This window comes from Microcebus murinus, chromosome 12 (assembly GCF_040939455.1).
Source record: "Microcebus murinus isolate Inina chromosome 12, M.murinus_Inina_mat1.0, whole genome shotgun sequence".
NCBI lineage: Eukaryota > Metazoa > Chordata > Mammalia > Primates > Cheirogaleidae > Microcebus > Microcebus murinus.
Window position 1 is genome coordinate 73277031 of NC_134115.1, and position 14071 is coordinate 73291101.

General features: G+C 36.1%; 1 protein-coding gene across 1 annotated transcript in view; it reads left to right on the forward strand.

Annotated features, from left to right (window-relative positions):
* Positions 1 to 14071, forward strand: part of HSDL2 (hydroxysteroid dehydrogenase like 2) — a 55789-nt gene that overhangs the window by 17813 nt on the left and 23905 nt on the right. Inside the window, exons 4-6 of the mRNA XM_012768925.3 lie at positions 272 to 386; positions 7065 to 7168; positions 8125 to 8223. Coding sequence (XP_012624379.1) covers positions 272 to 386; positions 7065 to 7168; positions 8125 to 8223 — 318 coding nt within the window. The remainder of the gene's footprint in view (positions 1 to 271; positions 387 to 7064; positions 7169 to 8124; positions 8224 to 14071) is intronic.

Here is a 14071-nt window from a genome sequence, read left to right on the forward strand (position 1 = left end):
TGTACTGAATACTGTAGGCATTTGTAACACAGTGCCTACGATGGTAAGTATTTGTGTATCTGAACATATCTAAACATAGAAAAGGCACAGTAAAATAACCTGATGGGACTGCCTTTACATATGTAGTCTGTCATTCACTGAAATGTCATTACATGATGCATGATTGTATTTGTGAATCAACTGAGGTTGTCAAATGTATTGGGTAAATGCTTTTTAATTTTGTGACAAAAAGTCTGACATATTAAAATGAAATTGATTATTTTGTAAACAGGAATTGATATTTTGGTGAATAATGCCAGTGCTATTAGCTTAACCAACACATTGGAAACATCTACAAAGAGAGTGGATTTGATGATGAATGTGAACACCAGAGGCACCTATCTTACGTAAGTGAGAAAAAAGAGTTGTATGGGAGGATAGTGCACTGCTTTCCCGGAGAACTTAACAGTAAACAGATTTGAACTAAATTAATAGTATAGTTTAAAATCTAGTCAATCCTTATAGGGACCTAAAAGTATTTCAAAGTCAGTAGACAGTATTTCAAATAATTTTATTATGTGTTCCTTTTCTCTATTAATCTGATAAAAACTAAAGTATAGCTCAAACATTCTCAAATATTTGTGTGTATAAATACTTATATATATACTGTGTCTTTCATATGCTTTTGATTACTCAAGCTAGCAATAGTCTCTCATTTTTCTAAAAAAAAAAAGAAAAAAAAGACTTGGGCCAGGTACAGTGGCTCACGCATGTAATCCCAGCACTTTGGGAAGTGGAGGCAAGAGGATCACTTGAACCCAGGAGTTCAAGACCAGCCTGGGCAACATAACGAGTTCCCATCTCTACAAAATTTTTTAAAAAGTTAGCTGGCATGGTAGTACCTACTTGTAGTCCCAGCTACTTGGGAGGCTGAGGCAGGAGGATCTCTTGAGCCCAGGAGTTTGAGGTTGCAGTGAGCTATCATGATGCCACCACATTCTATCCCAGGAAATAGAGCAAGATCCTCTCTCAAAAAAAGAAAAAAAAAATACTTATGTTTTAGTATATAAATAACAGTAAGCTCATTGTGAATCACACTTTACTGTAACCAAGAAAAAAGCTAATGCTATCTTGGGCATTATAGAATGAAAGAGAATATAATTCTGATCTGTTCTAGATTAGCCAGACAATCCACCTTTTTATTTGTCCATTTATTTGTTTCTTTGTTTTAAATTTTAAATTTTTTTTTCTTGAGACAGAGTCTGGCTGTGTTGCCCCAGCTGGAGTGCAGTAACATCTTTCATTCTATATTCTACATTGCCCCTGATGATGCCCAAGATAGCCTTATCCTTTCTGTTGGTTACATTAAAGTGTGATTCATAATGAGTTTTCTGTTACTTACATACTCAAACCTAAGTTCTTTTTTTTTTCTTTTTTGAGACAGAGTCTTCATCTATAGCCCAAGGTAGAGTGCAATGGCATCATCATAGCTCACTGCAACTTCAGACTCCTGGTGCAAGAGGTACTTCTGCCCTGGCCTGAGTACCTGGGACTAGAGGCGTATACTACCACACCCAGCTAATTTTTTAATTTATTTTTATTTATTTTATTTTTATTTTTTTGAGACAGAGTCTCACTTTATTGCCCAGGCTAGAGTGAGTGCCATGGCATCAGCCTAGCTCACAGCAACCTCAAACTCCTGGGCTCAAGTGATCCTACTACCTCAGCCTCTGTGAGTAGCTGGGGCTACAGGCATGCACTACCATGCCTGGCTAATTTTTTCTATATATATTAGTTGGCCAATTAATTTCTTTCTATTTATAGTAGAGATGGGGTCTCGCTTTTGCTCAGGCTGGTTTCAAACTCCTGACCTCTAGCAATCCGCCTGCCTCGGCCTCCCAGAGTGCTAGGATTACAGGTGTGAGCCACCGTGCCCAACCCCAGCTAATTTTTTAAATTTTTTGTAGCGACAACGTCTCACTGTTATCCAGGCTGGTCTTGAACTCTTAGGTTCAAGTGACCCTTCCACCTCCACCTCCCAAAGAGCTAGGGTTATAGGCTTGAGCCACTGTGACTGCCCTTATTTATTTATTTATCCTCAGGTTCTATCATTTTCCATGTGGATATAAGAATACATTGGTGGAGAGCTAGCTTCCTTGCCTTACATGTATCTTGTTATACACAGAACAGGTGGTTAGGAGCTTAAGCATTGAAGTAAGACTGTCTGGATTCAAATCCTAACACCCACCCCTCATAACTTGCTATTTTGTGACGTTGGGCAAGTAAACCCTCTTGCATATTCGATTTCCTCATTCTTATAATGGCTAAAATAAAGAAATATGTTATAGGTTTGGCCGTGAAGGTTAAATGTATAAGTTGTTAAGTTAGAGTCCTGAATTTTGCCCTCAGATATGTTTTGTTGGAACTGCAAAACTTGGCCTAGACAGTGTTAAAAAATTTGTTTTCATTAGTTACCTACATTTGAGAGTTCATTAGTTGCCTTTGTTGAAAAATAGAAGATTTACAGAAAACTCCAGATTTCCAGCTTTTCTTGAAATGCTGGAAAATCTGGCCACATATAGGCAGGATTCCCATATGGCAACACTTGGCTGCTCTAGCTGAGTGCCAGAGTGTCAGCTGCCTTATGTGATGGGGCATGAGATGTCTTGTCTTCTGGATGCTGAGGACTGAAAAGTTACCATTTATTCGTTGTGCTTGCACTGTTGTTTTTCTTATATGAAAGAGGAAAGTAAAATATTTCCCATAATTATGTCTCTATCTGAAGTGGGAAAATGAGACTTTTGCCAAGAGGGCCGTATGTTCAAGTAAAATGGGTGAGAGCTTACTTTGTAGATATGAGGCATATTTCTACAAATTCAATATGTGAGGTATGTCTCTACTGAATGAAACCATATTGAGTCAAACCATACTGAGAATTATAGTAAACATGTAGAAAAGATCGTGATGAAAAACTTAACTAGAAAAAGGACTCATTTTTCAATAGGGTCTATATTTATTTTCAAATAAAATAGGCAGTGCTGCTGTGAAACTGTTGTGTGTTACATGAAAAAATTATCAGGGCATCAAAATCTTTTGCAGCTGGAAACTTTGTGAAAGAATTTCAATTAAATACAAACACTTTGTTTAAATGAGTGTTTTAAAATATAAACCTAACCGGGAATACTTCCACTCAGCATGCTGATTAAAGCTTAGAAGGGCACGTTGTATGAGTAAGTTTAATGATTTGTGGCAGTTTCTATTATAGATATTGAAGCCACAGATATAAATATACAGGTTAAGTATCCCTAATCTGAAAATCTGAAATGCTCCAGGATGTGAAACTTTTTGAGTGCCAATATGATGAACTCAACAGTGCTCCTGTGAGCATTTGGATTTTGGATTTTCAGATGAGGAATGCTGAACTGGTAAGTTATAATATAACGTGAATATCTCAAAATCTGAAATCTGAAACACTTCTTGTCCCAAGCATTTCATAACGCAACCCTGGTTAAGGGTTACTCAACTGTACCATGAACCTGGTTAAATTTATTTATGGTATCAAGAGAATTTTGATGTGATTAAAAAGTGTTTAGACTGGGTACCCATGACATGAATGTCAGGAAATGACTTGTTAGATATTGAGAAATATCTTTGAAAGTTTATGGTAGATTTGTCAAAGTTATTAATCATAACTATAGACAGTGCTACTATAGTGTTAACTTTAGACTTATTAAAATCTAAACTAATGTAGATATGTTTTGCAAAGGTGAAGAAATTAAATTTGTTCATTGTATTGTTTACTAGGAATTGCTCTCTGCTAAAAAAGTTAAAAATGGACATATTATCTTTCCGGGAGATGATTAATACAAGTAAAGTTATTTAATTGTATGTAGATTTGTCAAAATTAGTAATCATGACTATAGACTCAGCTGTTTTAGCTGATATTATGACTTATATATGCACAAATGGGTGATTCCCTTTACTCTTTCCTTGTGAAATTACGTCTTTGGAAAGCCATATGGCAAGAGCAGTCTGGTCCACTTTCCTATATTGAGGTCATTTTCCAAAAATGATATGATGGCCTAAACCACACTTCTGTATTTGAGGGTTCAATTAAAAACAAAACAAAACCCAAAAACCCTGATTTCAAACTATAGGAAAATGAACTAACCTTGTTCCATTACCTTTCTCAATGAATACTATTAGTATAGTTGAAGAACTACAAACAGAAGTTATAAGCTGTTAGACACTAAAGTGCTAAAAACTAAATGTGAATAGGTTAGAACAGGCATCCTCAAACTACAGCCCGCGGGCCACATGCAGGTGTTTTTGCCTGTTTTTTTACTTCAAAATAAGATATGTGCCGTGTGCATAGGAATTTGTTCATAGTTCTTTTTAAACTACAGTCCGGCCCTCCAACAGTGTGAGGGACAGTGAACTGGTCCCCTCTTTAAAAAGTCTGAGGACCCCTGGGTTAGAATAACAGCTCTACAAGTATCTGAGAAGTAGATGCCCTAAAAATAAAAACCCTTGCACAAAGATTCTATTCACTGTTGAAAATTCCTACCTTTATGAACAGCTAATCTTTAAAAAATAATACTAAATAAATTTAAATCTTGCTCCCAGTTAAAGTTGTATTGCAGAGCTAGGTGAGCCTAACATTGACCTTTGGGTCAAAGAAAAATGTCAGGTTTTTGGTCTTCTATGAAAGCTGTTATAAAATTAAAATTCATAATGAAATATTTCTATTTTATTTGTATTTTTCAATTTTAATTTAGTATATACTCTTCAGTATTATATGTGTTTGTATCATGCTAAATACTGATAGAGGTTTGGTAATAAAGTTCAATTGTATTTCTGAATAGTTGATTTTTCTTCTTGCCAGCTTGCTTTATTCATTTACTCAAATGCCCTATAGGCCTTTGAGTTTGCAACCCTGACTAAGTAAAATAATTCATGAAAAGTAATAAATACAGTGCCTGGCACACAGTAAGTTTTTAATAAACTTAACTATTTTATTAAGCTGCAGGGTTAGTATGCCTATATAAGATTTAGGCAGGGCATGTTGCCATGACAGGTTCATCTGTTGTAAGATTAGCAGTGTTGAGGGCCAGGCTGACAAGGTGCAGATGGAAAGGTTTTGTCTAATAGATGAAAGGAAAGCTCATGTTTATAATGTAAATGAAATGAGCCTTTTCCTTTGGTTGTAAAATATGGTGTTATTTCCTGGACTAGATTTAGTTTGTTTGTTACTGATGCTTTGAGGTTCAGGTTGACTGTTTTAATGAGAATCAGCTGTAATATTGTTTGCCCCTTTCTACTTCACCCCCATAAAATGAAGCACCTTTGGAAATGAAAAACAATATGTACAAAAAACCTTTTAGTGATATTTACTGTATTTGGTTTATAAGTTTGAAACGATGTTGCAGTTGGTAGCACCAGTGTTGTACATTTGGTAATAAAAAAAAACTGATTTGAAATAAGAATGGACTAGTTCGAAGTGTTAGAAGTCATTGAAAGTGAAATAAAGCTAAAATAAAGCTATAAATCATTTAAAGTATGTTATTTAGCTAATGACATATTATAACTTAATAATTAAATTTTTTTAAATATTAGACCTAAATCTTTTTTTTTTTTTGAGACAGAGTCTTGCTTTGTTGCCCAGGCTAGAGTGAGTGCTGTGGTATCAGCCTAGCTCACAGCAAGCTCAAACTCCTGGGTTCAAGCAATCCTACTGCCTCAGCCTCCCAAGTAGCTGGGGCTATAGGTATGCGCTACCATGCCTGGCTAATTTTTTCTATATATATTAGTTGGCCAATTAATTTCTTTCTATTTATAGTAGAGACGGGGTCTCGCTGTTGCTCAGGCTGGTTTTGAACTCCTGACCTCAAGCAATCCACCCGCCTCAGCCTCCCAGAGTGCTAGGATTACAGGCGTGAGCCACCGTGCCCGGCCTTAGACCTGAATCTTTTATAAAATAAATTACTTTTATGAGTTACTTTTTAAAAGTAAAACTATATATTGCTCAAAGGCATGTTGCAGTTTATATTGGTACAAATTAAATTTGGAAATGTATTGGGAGTTATATTACTAAATTATAGTCCCAATGTAGTAAAACTACTATGCCTACTAAGCTGAAATAAATCAGCATATGAAATACTAATAATAATGATTATTTGTTTCATGTTTAGAGTATACTCCATCCTAAGTGTCTCATCTATATCATCTAAGTTTAATCCCTTGGTCAATCCTAGATGGTAGCAGTTATTACCAACATTTACAGGGGAGGAAACTAGAATGCTATATAATTTGCCCAAGGTCATGCAATGAAGGGGCAGAAGCAGAATTTGAACCCAGGTCTGTCTGACTTGAACACCCGTGTTCTTTACCACATGCTGACTGACAAGTACATTAACTATTTCTGAAAATTATATGTGTGTGTTGAGAAGGGAGAATTTGGGACAGTTGTGGTTGAGTTGGATTTAATTAAGGCTAATATGTAGGCCAGGTGTGGTGGCTAATGCCTGTAATACTGGCACTCTGGGAGGCCAAGGTGGAAGGATCGCTTGAGCCCAGGAGTTCAAGACTAGCCTGAGCAAGAGGAAGACCCCAGATCTACTAAAAATAGAAAAAGAATTAGCTGAGCATGGTGGCATACACCTGTAGTCCCAGCTTCTCAGGAGGCTGAGGCAGGAGGATTGTTTGAGCCCAGGAGTTAGAGGTTGCAATGAGCTATGATGACGCCACTGTACTCCACTGAGGGTGGCAGAGAGAGATTCTGTCTCAAAAAAACAAACAAACAAACAAAAACCAGAAAAACAACCAGCTAATGTGTCTGCTTATTTTCATCAAGCAAATCATGTTGCCAGGCCATTAAGCTGAGCTTCAAAGGATGAAAATCAGTTGCTTCTCTTATCATCATTTTAGAAAGCAAACAAAAGTACCCTACAAACAAAACAAAACGTCCCCTACAGATTACTGAGCAAGTTCAGTTGCTCTGTAGTAGTAGTTTAAAATATAACTTTTAAAAGTAGAGAAGTTGTTAGAAAACAATTAAGTTGACTTGTGTTTTCTTTCGCTTTCAGATCTAAAGCATGTATTCCTTATTTGAAAAAGAGTAAAGTTGCTCATATCCTTAATCTCAGCCCACCACTGAACCTAAATCCAGTGTGGTTCAAACAGCACTGTGGTAGGTGGTAGGGTGAGGGGATGGTTTGCGGTTAATTTGTTTTGAATTAAATCTGTGTATCTGTGATACAATCACAATCTGTACATAGCATCCAACATTGAATTTTCTATGCTAAATCTGTAATATCATTTTTGGAAGTCTTAGATTTCTAATCATTTATATGTAATTTTAAAAACTGAAGTATAATTTACATTCAATAAAACACACAGATCTTAATGGTTCAGTTTGATGAGTTTTCACAAATGTATATACCTTGTATAGCCAATACCCAAATCAAGATATGGATTTCTGTGATCTCAGAAAGGTCTTTTATGTCCTGATGGGTCTGTTTTATTATATGTAATTTATTCTTCAATAAAGTGCGTTAAAACCTATTCATGAAATACTTTATCTGTTATAGCAAACTAATGATTTGTGGGGACTAGGCTAAGTAGCAAGATTTATATATGGGTGCCTCCTTTAAAGTAGTTGTATCAGATACTTAGTTTTTATTTCAACATAGTTCACTAACATTTGGAAAGACACTTGGAATAGGAACCTGCAGAGCAAAAGTAAAAGAAATTGTGTAATTGACTAGGTTAAATGAAATTGCAACTTTTTTTTAACTAACAGTAGTTTCCCTTTAAGTCACTTTCATTCTTTAAAACGAAAAGAAAAAATGAAATAATAATGTAATTTACCCTTTTACTATTAAGGAAAATAAAAGTTTATTACTGTCTCTTTTCTTTTAATCAAATATAAGAATGGAAATATATAAAACTAGTGCATCTTTATTCAATTACTTCTATAAAAACTGTTCTTTTAAAAATAGTACCCTTAATATTTTATGTATTTTTTGTTACTAAAAATAATTCTCAAAAATATATCAGGGAAAAACAGTAATAGAATTTGGTTATTTCTACTCAGAAATTAATTTGTTTCTTAATTAAATTATTACTTTTTGTGGTTTCTTTCAGCTTATACCATTGCTAAGTATGGTATGTCTATGTGTGTGCTTGGAATGGCAGAAGAATTTAAAGGTGAAATTGCAGTTAATGCATTGTGGCCTAAAACAGGTATGCACTTACAAAAATTCATTTGTTAGATTTTCACTTACTGTTCTTTTTTTTTTTTTTTTGAGAGAGAGTTTCATTCTTGCCTGGGCTAGAGTGCCATGGCGTCAGCCTAGCTCACAGCAAACTCCTGGTCTCAAGCAATCTTCCTGCCTCAGCCTCCCACGTAGCTGGGACTACAGGCATGTGCCACCATGTCCAGCTAATTTTATATATATATATATATATTTTTAGTTAATCAATTAATTTCTTTCTATTTTTAGTAGAAATGGGGTCTCACTTTTGCTCAGGCTGGTCTCCAACTCCTGAGCTCAAACGATCCACCCATCTTGGCCTCCCAGAGTGCTAGGATTACAGGCGTGAGCCACTGCACCCAGCCCACTTACTCTTCTTGACACTTCTGAGATACATCCTGGGTGTGGTGAGGTGGGAGTCAGTAGACAGTCAAAAGTAACTTCAATTTGTCTGTTGGGAAACAACTTAAATTTTGTTGTACAGCATATGACCCTTTTCAGTCATCTTCCAGCTTTGACTTGGACTACATGACTGAGTCTTCAGCCAGTAGCTCTAGTAGGAACATTGACCACTGGAACACTTGAGGAGTCTCCTGAATCAGGAGAAAGTACACTTCCCTAGCCCTTTCTCCATCTTTGTCTTTGGAACCTAACTAAATTCTGTATATTCTCATACTTTTGTTTTCTCCTCACACCTCCCAACAAATGCTTTTAAACTTTCCTGTATTCTTACTACCTTTGTCTTTTTCCTTTATAAAAAGCTAGATTGTCTGTACTTCCGCATGAATTCTTCTAGGTTCACAGAGTGCTAGAACCCTATGAGATGACAGAGGAATCCACATATATGCCTTGGCTTTGGGTACAGATTTATAGTTATGGTAAAACACAATTTGATGGCTTTTAGGTTGGGGAAAAAGATGTATAAAAATGAGGGAGAGCTAGCAAAACGAGAAAAAGTAAAATCTTGTCTTTTTTGTGGGTTCTTATTTTCTACTTCTGTATGAAAATAGCATAAAGGAAGAAAAAGAGAAGATAATTTATTTCTCTTTCCATATATACTTATTAATAGTAGGTAATGCTCATGAAAACACTGACTTCTTTCATCTTAAATCTAAATGGCAATCTCATCCCAGAAAAGTATGTCTAATGACAAAGAGAATACATAGTGGGAACAACTTTTTCATTTCACTCATTAAATATTTTACAGAACCTTTATTATACTGACAGTGGAACTTAAACAGAAAATCAGTCCGGCCCCTTTCCAAAGAATCACCTTAATCAACACTCACGTTTCTGCTTCTGGGGTAGTGCCTTGCACACAGTGGTCACTCAGATATTTGTGAATGAATGATATTTTTGGATTCCTTTTGAAATTTTCTTCATATTCTTCATTACATTTTTTGAAAACACATCAATGGCAAATTGGAATCTTTTACTTAATTTGAGGGCAGAGGGAGTTTCTGGGGAGATGACTTTTGGAATTCATGTGCTTGTTGTCCTCCCTTTCCAACTACCAGCAAACCCCTCTGAGTGGAGCCACTGCTGGGGTGGTGGGCAGGTAGGACTAGGAAGGAATGAGCAAGATTTTCATGCTGTTCAAGAAGTAAGAAGCTTGTGAAGGAGTTTGTTCCCCTCTTGACTGGAGGATAGACTGGGGCCAATAGAAAGCACTGGGGAGACAATGAATACTCAGAGGTTCCTGGAGAGAGCTTGGACCAGGGAGATTGAAGACTCAACAGCATGGCTCAATAGGTGAGATAAGTATTCCCTGCCCTTAAGGTATGGACAATGAGCAGACCTAGGAGACTTCTTCATTAGGCCCCAAAATGGACTTGCTGACTGGCACATCTGGTATATTCTCTTACTGTTGCCAGCAAGGGTGGCATCATTTAAAGCATCTAAGGCTGAACTGTGCTGTCAGGAGACAGAAAAATTGCAGTACAGCTAAGGGGCCCAGTACCCAGACACAGAAAGAATAAACAAAACACCCAGAATAGCAGCTTTCGGTGAAATAAAACTGCTAAAGAAACAGAAAATACCTTGATTTAAGACCAAAAACAACTATGTAAGAGATTGAATTATATAATGTCTTCTGGAACTAAAAATAGGTTGTGTTTTAAATATTAAAAATATACATATGGTAGTCAAATTGAAGGATTGGATGTTTGTTGTTAACACCTGAATAAGTAGCTTGGAAGTTCAAGTGGAAGAAATATCTCAAAAGAGCAAAATCACCCTGAAGTAAAAGAAGATAGACATAGAGGGCACGTGCAGGGAACTTCACATGCAAATATCAGGAGTCCCAGAAGGAGGACTGGAAAAAGAACAGATAGAGGATAACCAATAATTAATCTTATAATAGGAGACAATTCCCTTGAGCTGAAGAAAGACTTACATATATATGTAGACTGAAAGGTTTACCAAATTTGAGGTTGGATTTATGGGGGGTGGAGGGCAGGAGATCTGGGAGAATCTCAGAATTTCAAGAATAAAAAGAAAATCTTCTCAGCCTTCAGGCAGAATATATGTTACTTACAAAGGAGAAAGATTACAGACTCTTATTTTCAATGCCAGAAACAAGAAGTCAGAGGAATAACATCTATACGTTGATAGGAAAGGACTCGGCCAAGATGGTATTTATTGACAAGATGCAAGCAAGATATGTGGATATGCTACCACATTTGAGGAAAATCTTCTAGAAAGGGCTTTTTACCAAACAGCAAATCTAGTAGAACAGAGACTTTTTCAAGATAGGGTTCAGAAATGAAGAGGAAAGAAATAATGGTAAGCAAATAACCCTGTGATATATGTGGGTAAATATAAGTGGATTATGATAGACTACCTGGGAATATGAAATATAGGTACCAAATAAGAATTCTTAATATAGAAGAGATAGTATAAGAGAAAATTTTAGGGCCAAGAGCAAGGGCTCACACCTGTAATCCCAGTGCTTTGGGAGGCCAAGGCAGAAGGATCACTTGCCCAGCCTGGGCAACATAGCAAGACCCTGTCGCTACTAAAAATTTAGCCAGGCATAGTGGTATGTTCCTGTAGTCCAGTTACTTGGAAGCCTGAGGCAGGAAGATCCCTTGAGCCCAGGAGTTCAAGGCTGCAATGAGCTAAGATCATGCCACTGCACTCCAGGCTGGGTGATAATGTGAGACCCATCTCTAAAAAAAAAGAGAGGGAGAGAGAGAAAACTTTAATATTAGTCGCTAGTCAAAAGCACAAAATCCTTTTTTATAAAACCTACAAATTGGTGACGAGAGAGATGTGGAAGTCATTGAATTATAAAGGACTCATGAGTAGGGGAATATTGGGAAAGGAAATGCCCATTCTAACAGTCTCATCTTGGGATAGCCACAATTCTAGGTATCTTTTTAAAAAATAATATTTTTTATTTGGTGCTAACATGTAGAACTGCTTTTGGACTTTAAAATTATAGACATTACCTTTCTAAACTATTTTGTTGATTGTAATAATTTATCTAGATTCTCTTGGATTTTCTAAGTAGGTAATCATGTAATCTATAATGACATTTATTTCTTCCTTTTCAATTCTTACACCTTGGGGTTCTTTTTTCTTATTCTATTGCGCTTTCCCTCTCCTCTCTCCTCCTCTCTATTCTCTACCAGTAGATTTCTCTTGATTTTTTAAGAACCCATGCCTTAAAAAAAAGTTTATTGTTTATTTGTAGTTTGATTGTAGTAAGACAACCTTATAGAGCAGGCGTCCTCAAACTACAGCCCGCTGGCCACATGCAGGTGTTTTTGCCCATTTGTTTTTTTACTTCAAAATAAGATGTGCATAGGAATTTGTTCATAATTTTTTTTTAAACTATAGTCCGGCCCTCCAACGGTCTGAGGGACGGTGAACTGGCCCCCTGTTTAAAAAGTTTGAGGACCCCTGCTATAGAGTATCTAATTCATTGTATAGTTGAGCTGTGAACAATGTGGGGTTTAAAATCCAAGGCTAACTTTTGATTCCCCCAAAAACTTAACTACTAATAGCCTACTGTTGACCGGAAGCCTTGCTGACAATATAAACGCTTGATTAACACATATTTTTTGTTATATGTATTGTATACTGTATTCTTACAATAAAGAACCCTAGAGAATAGAAAATGTTATTAAGAAAAGTATAAGAAATGTATTTATTATTAAGTGGAAATGGATCATCACAAAGGTCTTCATTCTGGTCTTGAATTCCTGGGCTCAAGCAATCCTCTCGCCTTGGCCTCCCAAAGTACTAGGATTATTGGTGTGAGCCATTGCGCCTGGCCTCTACCATGTTGTTCTCAGTTGTGTGAGCTGCAGTAGCTGTCTGTGCCTAGGTTCCCCTTACATAAAATTAGGAATTACAAATAATATCTAAAGCCCTTTATTATATATTTTTCAAACTTTTATTATGAAAAATTTTAAGCATATGTACAAACATGTACACAAATAGGTAGAATAATATGCCGTGAACTTCAACAGTTTTCACTGCATGGCCAATCTGGTTTCATCAGCATGCATGCCTCCATCCTCTTCCATTCCCACCTCTCCTCTCACTGGATTATTTTAAAGCAGATCTACATTATACTATCATTTCATCTGTATGTACTTCAATATATATCTTTAAAAGTATGTATCTCTAAAGATAAGGGCTCTTTTAAAAAAAAATAGAATTATTATCATAACTAAAAAACATTAATGCTAATACCTTAATATCATCAAATAGTATTTAAATTTCCTCAAGTGTCTCATAAATGTATTATTTGCAATTTATTTATTCAAATGAGAATCTAAACATGTTCTACACATTGCATTTGTTTGATATATCTCTTATGTGTTTTTAATCTAGAGTAGTTACACTTAATTTTTTTTTCCTTGCCATTTATTTCTTGAAAAACCAAGTCATTTATCTTGTAGGATTTCCAGCATTCTGAATTTTCCTGATTCTCCCAGTTGTGTCATTTAACACCTTTTTATATTCTCTAAGGACCCTTATATTAGTATGTTGTTTATTCCTATTCTTCTTTATTCTGGCCTTATTTTATTTATTCATTCATCATCCAATTTATTGGACAATAGTCATATGGCAGACATTGTGCAGGGTACTGGGCATGCTTCTTTGGCCTTTCTATCTAGTGTGTGCTGGGTTGGTAGAAGTTAGCCTTTAAAAGCACATTTAATCTAGCATTTATGCAAAGTATTATTTTATACCTGTAGGGATACTCTTGAACTGAACTGGCCCGTACAACAGTATAAAACATATCTATAGTTCTAGTTTAGGAATATGTGAGAAATTGCTTTCTTTTTTTCCCTTTCCTTTCCGTTTCCTTTTCCTTTTCCTTTTTCCTTTCCTTTTTCCTTTCCTTTTTCCTTTCCTTTCCTTTCCTTTCCTTTCCTTTCCTTTCCTTTCCTTTCCTTTCCTTTCCTTTCCTTCTTTTCTTTTCTTTCTTTTCTTTCTTTCTCTCTCTTTTTTTTTTTTGAAACTGTGTTGCCCTGTTGCCCAGGTTGGAGTATAGTGGTTATTCATAGGTACAATTATAGTATGCTATAGCCTTGAATTTCTGACCTCAAGAGATTCTCCCAACTAGCTAGGGTTATAGGCATACTCCACCACACCAAGCTGAGAGTGCATCTTTGCTTCCTTTCTCTATGTTCTAGATGAAGGGATTTCCTTAGCTCCAAACATAATTAAAAGATCCCATGGCCTGTGGTATACACACTGGGAAACAAGGGGCTGTGGAATTTCAGGAGCACTGGGGCATGCTGCTGAGTGGCTCTTAGGAGTATTTGGTGGTTGCAGTCACTGTCTTTCCTTTCTTCTGTAGACTCCAGGAATAAATT